The sequence below is a fragment of the Meleagris gallopavo genome, chromosome 30, assembly GCF_000146605.3.
Source record: "Meleagris gallopavo isolate NT-WF06-2002-E0010 breed Aviagen turkey brand Nicholas breeding stock chromosome 30, Turkey_5.1, whole genome shotgun sequence".
NCBI classification, from domain to species: Eukaryota; Metazoa; Chordata; class Aves; order Galliformes; family Phasianidae; genus Meleagris; species Meleagris gallopavo.
This window is the reverse complement of record NC_015040.2, coordinates 2,238,592-2,247,136: the sequence shown is the minus strand read 5'-3', so window position 1 is coordinate 2,247,136 and position 8,545 is coordinate 2,238,592. Positions and strand designations below refer to the sequence as shown.

The following is an 8,545-nucleotide window of genomic DNA, read 5'->3' as shown; positions in this document are numbered from 1 at the left end:
GCGCCGCGGGGCGAGCGGCTCCCTCGGCTGACAGACGGGAGAATCGACCAATCAGATTGGCGAAGCGGCCGCAGAGGCGTGAGAATCCGCGTGAGGGCGAGGACGGCGTCGTTGCGCCATTCCTTCCCCCGCCCTCCGCCTACATCTCCCGGCGTTCCCTGCGGCGAAGGACCCCGCGCGGGGCGGCCCCGCCAGCTCCTCGGGACCGGCATTGCGGCGGGCAGCCCGGGGTCCTGCGGGGCAGCATGGACGACGAGGAGGAGACGTACCGGCTGTGGAAGATCCGCAAGACCATCATGCAGGTGCGGGGCGGGGCGGTTCGGGGCGGTCCGGTCTCAGCTCTCCTCTCCTCTCCTCATGCGGCGCTTCTTCTCCCAGCTGTGCCACGACCGCGGCTACCTGGTGACGCAGGACGAGCTGGATCAGACGCTGGAGGAATTCAAGGGGCAGTTCGGGGACAAACCCAGCGAGGGCCGCCCGCGCCGCACCGACCTGACCGTGCTGGTGGCTCACAACGACGATCCGACCGACCAGATGTTCGTTTTCTTTCCCGGTGAGCTGTGGGACCGGGCTGGGAACGGAGTCGCCGCGCGGTCGCCGGGTTCGGCCTCACCCGGTGCCGTTTTTCATACAGAGGAGCCCAAAGTCGGCATCAAAACCATCAAGATGTACTGCCAGCGCATGCAGGAGGAGAACATCACGCGTGCGCTGATCGTGGTGCAGCAGGGAATGACCCCCTCGGCCAAGCAGGTGCGGTGCAATGCGGCCCCGGGGCTGTTTGAACCCCTGGGTCCGTAAACAGGGAGTTTTTGTGCAGAGAAAACCTCTTATCAAAGGTTCTGTGCCTTAACGCTGGGCTTGCTCAGCATTCAGTGCGTTGAATCGAGGCGACCTTTAAGAAACCAGATGAGGTTTAAGAAAAGCGAGCGGAAAGTCTTGCATCTGGGGAGGAATAATTGCACGCACACCGACACGGGTTGGGGGATGAGGAGCTGGAGAGGAGCTCTGCAGAGAGGGACCTGGGCGTCCTGGTGGACGACAGGTTGGCCATGAGCCAGCAGTGTGCCCTCGTGGCCAAAAAGGCCAATGGCATTCTGGGGTGCATTAAGAAGAGCGTGTCCAGCAGGTCGAGGGAGGTGATCCTCCCTCTCTACTCTGCCCTGGTAAGGCCTCATCTGGAGTGCTGTGTCCAGTTCTGGGCTCCCCGGTACAAAAAAGACAGGGATCTCTTGGAAAGAGTCCAGCGGAGGGCCACCAAGATGGTGAAGGGCCTGGAGCATCTCCCCTATGGAGAAAGGCTGAGTGAACTGAGTCTGTTCAGCCTTGAGACAAGACGACTGAGAGGGGACCTGATCCAGGTTTATAAATAGCTGAGGTGTGGGGGGCAGAGTGGTGAGGCCAGACTCTTTTCAGCAGTGTGTGGAGACAGGACGAGGGGAAACAGCCAGAAGGTGCAGCACAGGAAGTTCTACATAAACGTGTGCAAGAACTTCTTTACGGTGATGGTGACGGAGCACTGGAACAGTCATGGGGCACAGAGATCTGTTTGCTGTCTGCCTGTGTGACTGTCAGGGTGAGCACAAACACTGTGCTGCCCTTCTGGTGCTGCTGCTCATCATGGGGCAGTGCTGAGCAGTCACACTGAGACTGTTCCAGAGCAGTGCTGCAGCGTCTTGTGCTTCTTCCTTCCCAGTCCCTGGTCGACATGGCTCCCAAATACATTCTGGAGCAGTTTCTGCAGCAGGAGCTCCTGATCAACATCACTGAACATGAGGTGAGCAGTGCAGGGTGTCCCTTTCATCCCAGCCCTGTGCTGGGTGGCACTGCTGGAGCTTTATTTCTTACCACAAATTGCTCATCTTCCAGCTGTGATTGCTTTCTCAGTTTGTCTAATCTTGTGATTTCTCTCCTGCTGCTTACAGCTGGTCCCAGAGCACGTTGTCATGACAAAAGAAGAAGTAACCGAGCTGCTGGCCAGATAGTATCCTTTGTTTGGTCCTTTCCTTCCTGTCAGGGTGTGATGAGTGCTTGCCTTGGGCCAAAAATGAACACCTCTGACCATAGGAGTGTATGATGTTCTGTTGGCTGTGCCCTGCCTTGGGACGAATCCTGGGTTCTCCTTGACTCCACGCAGTAAGCTGAGGGAGAACCAACTCCCCAGGATCCAGGCTGGGGATCCCGTGGCCCGGTACTTCGGGATAAAGAGAGGCCAGGTAAGAGAAAACAGCCTGATAACAAACAGCAGGGCCCTGCAGGCAGGGTGAGGAGCTGTAGCAGCACAGTACTTCAGAGCTCGGCGATGGGAAAGGTTTCCTCCTTTTTAGTTTTGTTTTTTTTTTCCTAAATGTTATGGATTAGGTAGAGATGTGTGCAAACCAGCAGGTAGCCCTGGGGCCAGGCTTGGCTGCCTGCTGAACCAGCTGGCAACAGCTGCTGTAACACCAACCATCCCCCAGTGTTCCTTCTGCTGGCCTTCCAGGTGGTGAAGATCATCAGACCGAGTGAGACTGCGGGCCGCTACATCACCTACAGGCTGGTGCAGTGATCAGAGCTCCCAGGTAATGTGTGAAGTCCCCAGGTAATGTGTGAAGTCCCCAGGTAATGTGTGAAGTCCCCAGGTAATGTGTGAAATCCCCAGGTAATGTGTGAAATCCCCATCTTTGGGCAGTGCTTTAAACTTGTGCTGTGGCTTTCCAGATGTGACTTGAAGTGAGTTGGCTCTGGGAAAGGATTCCCTCCAAGTGATGTAAATGATTTGTGTAGGGAACTGTGTGGGATGGATCAGAGCAAGGCTGTACTGGTCTGGTGCCTCAGTGCCACTGCTGAAGGCACATCTCTCAGTGCTCAGGGGGGATTTGCCTTGAGAGCAATCTGCTGAGGGAGACACGAGCTCATTCACATCCTGACTTCTTTCTTCCAGATGTGAAACAGTTGTGTGACATCTGATCTTCCCATCCACCGACAGCTCACAGCTCTCTCAGCTGTCTGTGTTTGATGGCTGAGGAAGTCCTCTGTCCCTGCTGCCTCTCCGCAGTTGTTTGGCCCAGTTCCTCATTTTCCAGCATGGATTTTGCTGCAAATCCTTCTGCTTCATTAAGGAATGCCATGAAAGCACCTCGAAGCACTTGAATTACACAGGAAGAAATGAGTGGAAAGAGGCTTTTGCTGCCCTGTTCTATGAGATCTTATTTTTAATAAAGGTTTATACTTGCTGTTCTTCACTGTTCTGCATTTCTCAGCCCTTTGCTGTATCAGAGCTGTATGGCCATGGGGAGTTCTGTATGTGCCATTCTCTGTGGGATTTGTTGCTGCTCAAATTCTGTGGTTCAGCCTTGCCTCACTGCTGTCACCTGTTCTATCTGTGACCTTTGTTCTGAGACTCTGGTTGTCAGATGTTGCAGAGGGTTTTAGTTTACTTGCTATAAGTACTTGAAGTGCTTCCTTACAGTGCTTGGAACCCACAGCCACGGGCACATGAGCATGGAAGGCATTGATCTCAAGGACAGGCATGGTTGGAACACAGGGATTTTATTCTTTCTGGAAGCACATCAGTCTGAACACAGCGAAACACAGAACGCAGCTTCGTACAGCAGCACAGGCATGTCACAAAAGGACATTTTTCCTTTTTCCATGCTGAATTTATATACAAATAGAAGGGTGCTCGGTACCATGTGAAGCTCAAGCATTGCTTTTGTCCCTTCCTTCACTCGCATTCACCATCATCCATCCTCACACACACTCGTGGTACCGCTGCAGTAGCAGTTCTGGTAGCAACAGGTGGCACTCAGCTTCATTTTCCTGCTGCCATGGGAGTGATGTGCTGGAAGGACCCAGCGTCATCGTGGCGAAGAGCTGTGGAGCAGATGTGCTCACAGGTATCTGTAGCTCTCCTTTGGCTCAGTTACAGACCAGTTGGCTGTAAATGGAACTTTGGTTTCGTGTACCTTTTATCTATTGTGTTGAGATGCTTTTCTAATCTGAGAGCTGTGGCCCTTAGCAGCCCCACTCTTCCTGGTGGAGATGATCCTCCAAAGGGATCCCACCTCCTCTCCATCACCTCATCCTCCGTTAATGAGCTCTGTTAACCCTTCCAGCCCAGTGCATCTCCAACTGGGACACCACTCCGCTCGGCTTCCTTGGCTGAGAAGTGATCCCAGCTCTCCCTTTGCTGCCTGGTCTGCGTGGATGCCCTCCCTGCCTGCAGCAGAGGACTGAGACAGGAGGAGGTGGCACAAGAGATGAGGGAGTACCCAGCATTTCACTGAGGAATGGTATTAGAGAACAACTTTGGATGTGTGCAGTTTCTTTGGACCCAGCCGGGCTCCTGGTCCTCTCAAGGCAGCGGGGAGCAGTCTGGGTATGAGCAGAGTGGTGGGAGGAAAGCAGCTTTCAGCTCTTTCTAAGCTCTTTTTTTTCTATGCTTCAGTGCAGAAAAGTTTCATAACCTTAAAAACCACTTTGGTCCTCTTTAACCCTTCGAGTTCCGTTGCCAGCAGAGGTAGTGGGTTTGCATCGAAGGGTTACCTTACACACACAAAAAAAAAAAGACAAAAAGCTCACAGTGGAGGGGGCTGTAGCTTGGTTCAGGCATCCTCCATCTCCCCCCGCTGCTCTCACAGCATAGATTTTGGAGATCAAATATACATCCACAAAGCCCTGAGACCGTGCAACGTGGGGAGGGCCGAATAGGAAAACGCCCATCGTCGTATACGAGCTTTCTCAGCTGAGCCGTCACTGCCTGGGGCTGCTCTCACTGCTGAGCTGCAGTGGTGGCATTGCTCTCAGGCTCCTCTTCAGGGTCGCTGTGCTCTCCTGCAGTGCAGCGCGGCGCAGAGCCCTCCGTGTCCGACTGCCCGGTGCTGCAGGTGCGGCTGCGCTGCCCCTCGCTGCCCTCCTCGTAGAACGGAGCTTCATCCGTGCTCGTTTCACTCTCTTGTTTTCTCAGCTGCCCGCTGCCCCCCGGCTCCCCGCCGTCCTCCAGCTCTGAGTCGGAGTCCACCGATCTCTCGCAGGGCTCTGTGGATCCGTATGGGGGTGCGAAGTGGTCACTGCCCTGCCTCGTCCCCGAGCCCCTCACTGCGGTGAGCAGCGATGGAGGTGTGGGGATGGGTGCCCCCAAGGGTTGGGGCAGCTGTGAGAACCCAGAGCCCTCCTTGCAGCCCTTCGCACCCCCCCCAGACCCGTATTATTAGAGAACAACTTTGGATGTGTGCAGTTTCTTTGGACCCAGCCGGGCTCCTGGTCCTTTTAAGGCAGCGGGGAGCAGTCTGGGTAACAGCAGAGTGGTGGGAGGAAAGCAGCTTTCAGCTCTTTCTAAGCTCTTTTTTTCTACGCTTCAGTTTCATAACTTTAAAATGCCCCCGCATCACAGCCCCCACAGCCCCTCACTCACCCCCAAATGCTCCCACGTTGTACCCCAGGTCGCCCTTCCTCGGGGGCTGTGAGCACGGAGCGGCCGTGGGCTCATCCTGCTGGGAGGGGTCCGTGTGAGGGGGGAGCACACAGGGCCAACCTATCGCCCCCCCCCGCTGCTCCCTCCCCGGGGTCCGTACCGGGGTCTCGTCCTCGCGATCTGCAGTGAATCCAGAGCCATCAGCAGTCAGTGTGCTGTCCTTGTCCTCAAAGACGGTGGGGTAGAAGATGATGAGCGCCTCGATGACGCGTGCCTGGTGGGGGTAATCCACCAGCGAGGACAGAGAGATGGTGGCATCCGTGGGTCGTGGCCGCAGCAGCGTCGGCCCGAAGACGATGCCCAGATTGCTGGAGGTCATTTTGTTGTCCTGCTCCACCTCCACGATCCTGGACGAGGAAATCCATGAGAGCGGGCAGCGGCTGCGCCCCTTTCCCGTCCCACCACGGGGACAGAAGGGGGGACGTCCCCCCGCCCCCCGCCCCGCATCCCCCTCCCCACCTCCTCAGGTGCTGCAGGAGGTACTGCAGCGTGGCCATGTTTTCCCACGGGAGCTCCTTCAGCAGCTCCTTCAGTTTCAGCACCAGGTTCACCACCACGCGGTCGGTGTCGGCCCCTTTGTCCACCAGCTCCGGACCCCCTTTCCCACTCCTCCCTTTGGCCTCACTGCCGCCCTGCAGGCTCTCCTTGGCTGCTCCCATCAGCGCGTTGTACATCCGGAACGGCACGATGGGCTCGGGCAGCTGCGAGGAGAAGAGTGCGAGATAAACCCTGTAAGGTCTCCAGATGGAGGATGCACTTTTCCCCTTCAAAAAAAAAAAAAAAACCAACCAACCCATCCTGGGGTGTGTGCGCGGCTTCCCTATAGATAAGAGGTTGTTAAATAGGACGGTGCTAATTGTTCCCTGGGAGGAGGAGGAGGTGAGAAGAAATCAGCGCAGCCTGCAGCGCTGGGGCTGTCAGGAGGAGCGTTTTGCTTTGAAGTTTGCATAAAGCAACCGGAGCGCATTCGTGCACCGCCTGGCAGTTCTGCAGCACTGCTGATGTTCGCAGCGCCTTCCCCAGACGTCTGCTGGGGATGGGATCGCTTTGCAGCAGAGCAGCACTCCTGCAGAGGGACCTTAAACCCATTTCTCTGCAGTGCACTGAGATCACAGCACAGGGCCGATCTCTTCCTCTCTTTGCTCTCTGCTCTCCCTATCCGGGAGCTCACAGCCCCTCTTTGCTGTGTGGGGAGAAAGCCAGGAAACCAGCACAAAGGGTTAAGCCGTGAGGCTGCAGAGAGAAGCTGCTTCCTCTCCTCCTGCCTCGTTTGAGGATGTGGGTCGGGGTTTGAGTTTCGGTGCAGGACTGAGCTGATGGCAGAGACGTGCTGCAGGCAGAGGGCTGGAGAAGTGAGCTGAGCTGAGGGGTGACCTTTCTGGCCACTTCTCTTTCTCCTGCCGCTTCCCCAGCTGCAAAGGGGAGGGACGGTGCAGCATTTCGTGTTGTGTCGCCGTGAGCAGGGACTTCGCTGCTGCAGCTGATGTTGTGTGAGATGCTCAGTGAGATCGCTGCTGGGGGAGAGCCCTTCCTGCACACACCTCCGTCGGGCCAGCTGGGCAGGAGGGGCTCTGAGCCACCCAGCAGGCAGCTGGCAGCCCAGTTTGCAGCAGGATTGCCCCCTCCAGACACAGATTGCTGGAATCACCAGGAATCACCTCTGCCCTCTGCCCCCACCTGTCTCAGGTAGAGCTTCAGCACGTTGCTGATGTCGTGTGGGGACGCCTGGGAAAGTTCCACCAGCTCCTTCCCGTTCTCAAAGGCCTGGCAGAGCTTCTCCACGCGGGTCTTCACGCCGTTCACTCGGTAGATGCCCTGCCAAGGGGGGAGAAAACCAAAGCTGAACATTTCTCTTTGGGTTTGCACGAGCTCTCGGCTCCCACCCACTCCTTTGGGGGTGGAAATCCCTCTCAGGAGGTTTGGAAGAGCTGTTGCAGCTCAGACGTCGCTGCTGTTCCCCTTTTGTAGGGAAGAGAGGGAGTGCAGGACGTGTTTCCGTGTCAGTTTGTTTGTTTTGGGACCTCGTGGCTCCTGCCTCAGAACCTCATGAGCCTCCAGAGCCCATCTGAAGGGCAAACAGCTGGAGCAGAGGGGAGGGCAGAGGGCTCACCTTGGTTTTCAGCGCCCGCTTCTCAATCTCAGAGATGCACTTTTTAACGATGAAGGGGATGCCGTCAGCGCTGCCCTGAGACGCCTTCAGGAAGTCCTGCCCAAAAAGCTGCAGCTTCCCCTGGAGCTTCTTGTGCCCGCATTGGATGGCCAAGGTCTCCAAGCACTTCTTGTGGCACGCCAGGTAGCACTGGGAGACAGGGAAAGGCTCAGAGGTGGGAGGCAGCGGGGCTGGGAGGGCACATGTGGCAGTGCTGTGCAGAGCTGTGGGCACGGGGTGACCCCCCTCCCCCCCAAAAAAAAATCCTCCCACATCCCCAGCATTACCTCCTCACATTCTGCCCCCTGGAAATACACGTAGCTGTTGCATTCCCTGCACTTGGAGGGGGTCCGCAGCTTCCTCAGTCGGTGGGTCTGGGCTGCCCTGGACAAACCCACGTTCCGGAAGGGTCCCGTGGGTGCTGCCATCTCTGGGGTGATGCCATTGATGCCTACAGGCAGAGCATAAAGGGACACATCAGCATTCTGTCTCCTTAGGGGTCAGGCAGAGCTGTCATACGGGGCCTTGGCATGCTGGCACATGGGACACACGGACACGTGGGACACACGGACACACGGGACATGCAGACACCTGGGACAACGTGAGCCATGTGGGGTCATGCTGACACATGGGACACGTAAACATATGGGATGCACAGACACACAGGACATGCTGACACGTGGGACGTATGGACACGTGGGACTGCGGACACATGGACACACAGGACACGTGGACACACGGGACACGTGGACACACGGGACATGTGGACACACGGGACATGCTGACACGCAGGGTGTTGGGCCACATTCCAGCTAACCAAAGGCTGTGCTCCTGATGGAGCTGTTGCCACTGCTTTGCACAGGGTCTGTCCCTGCCTAGTGGGAATGGTGTTGTGTTCCCCATGGACTCGCTGGTATTTCAGCTCTCCTCCCAGCAGAAGGGGG

The 8,545-nt window shown here is 56.7% G+C and overlaps 2 protein-coding genes across 2 annotated transcripts; one reads left to right on the top strand and one right to left on the bottom strand.

The window, feature by feature from the left end:
- The first annotated feature begins 191 nt into the window (after positions 1-191).
- POLR2E (RNA polymerase II subunit E) lies at positions 192-3,217 on the top strand. Its single transcript, XM_010724909.3, has 8 exons — positions 192-302; positions 379-553; positions 635-750; positions 1,694-1,774; positions 1,923-1,981; positions 2,135-2,213; positions 2,480-2,558; positions 2,921-3,217. Exons 1-7 carry the CDS (start codon positions 246-248, stop codon positions 2,543-2,545), a joined length of 633 nt encoding a protein of 210 aa, XP_010723211.1. The 5' UTR covers positions 192-245; the 3' UTR covers positions 2,546-2,558; positions 2,921-3,217.
- A 292-nt stretch (positions 3,218-3,509) lies between these two features.
- Positions 3,510-8,408, bottom strand: LOC104914687 (rho GTPase-activating protein 45-like). Its single transcript, XM_010724910.3, has 8 exons — positions 8,375-8,408; positions 7,889-8,052; positions 7,563-7,751; positions 7,130-7,267; positions 5,912-6,153; positions 5,553-5,799; positions 5,393-5,468; positions 3,510-5,016 (listed from the first exon to the last, which is right to left on the bottom strand). The coding sequence occupies exons 1-8, from the start codon at positions 8,406-8,408 to the stop codon at positions 4,751-4,753; spliced, it is 1,356 nt and encodes a 451-aa protein (XP_010723212.2). The 3' UTR covers positions 3,510-4,750.
- Between the last annotated feature and the right edge of the window lie 137 nt (positions 8,409-8,545).

Excerpts from the sequence above, each read along its gene's own strand:
- POLR2E (XM_010724909.3), top strand. The coding sequence starts at position 246 with ATGGACGACGAGGAGGAGACGTACCGGCTGTGGAAGATCCGCAAGACC. Across the intron at positions 303-378 it reads TCCGCAAGACCATCATGCAG|CTGTGCCACGACCGCGGCTA; the intron begins GTGCGGGGCGGG and ends TTCTTCTCCCAG. Across the intron at positions 751-1,693 it reads TGACCCCCTCGGCCAAGCAG|TCCCTGGTCGACATGGCTCC; the intron begins GTGCGGTGCAAT and ends CTTCCTTCCCAG.
- LOC104914687 (XM_010724910.3), bottom strand. The coding sequence starts at position 8,408 with ATGTGGCCCAACACCCTGCGTGTCAGCATGTCCC. Across the intron at positions 7,268-7,562 it reads AGCGGGCGCTGAAAACCAAG|GGCATCTACCGAGTGAACGG; the intron begins GTGAGCCCTCTG and ends CCCCCTTGGCAG. Across the intron at positions 5,017-5,392 it reads CAACGTGGGAGCATTTGGGG|AGCCCTGCGAGAGATCGGTG; the intron begins GTGAGTGAGGGG and ends ACGGATCCACAG.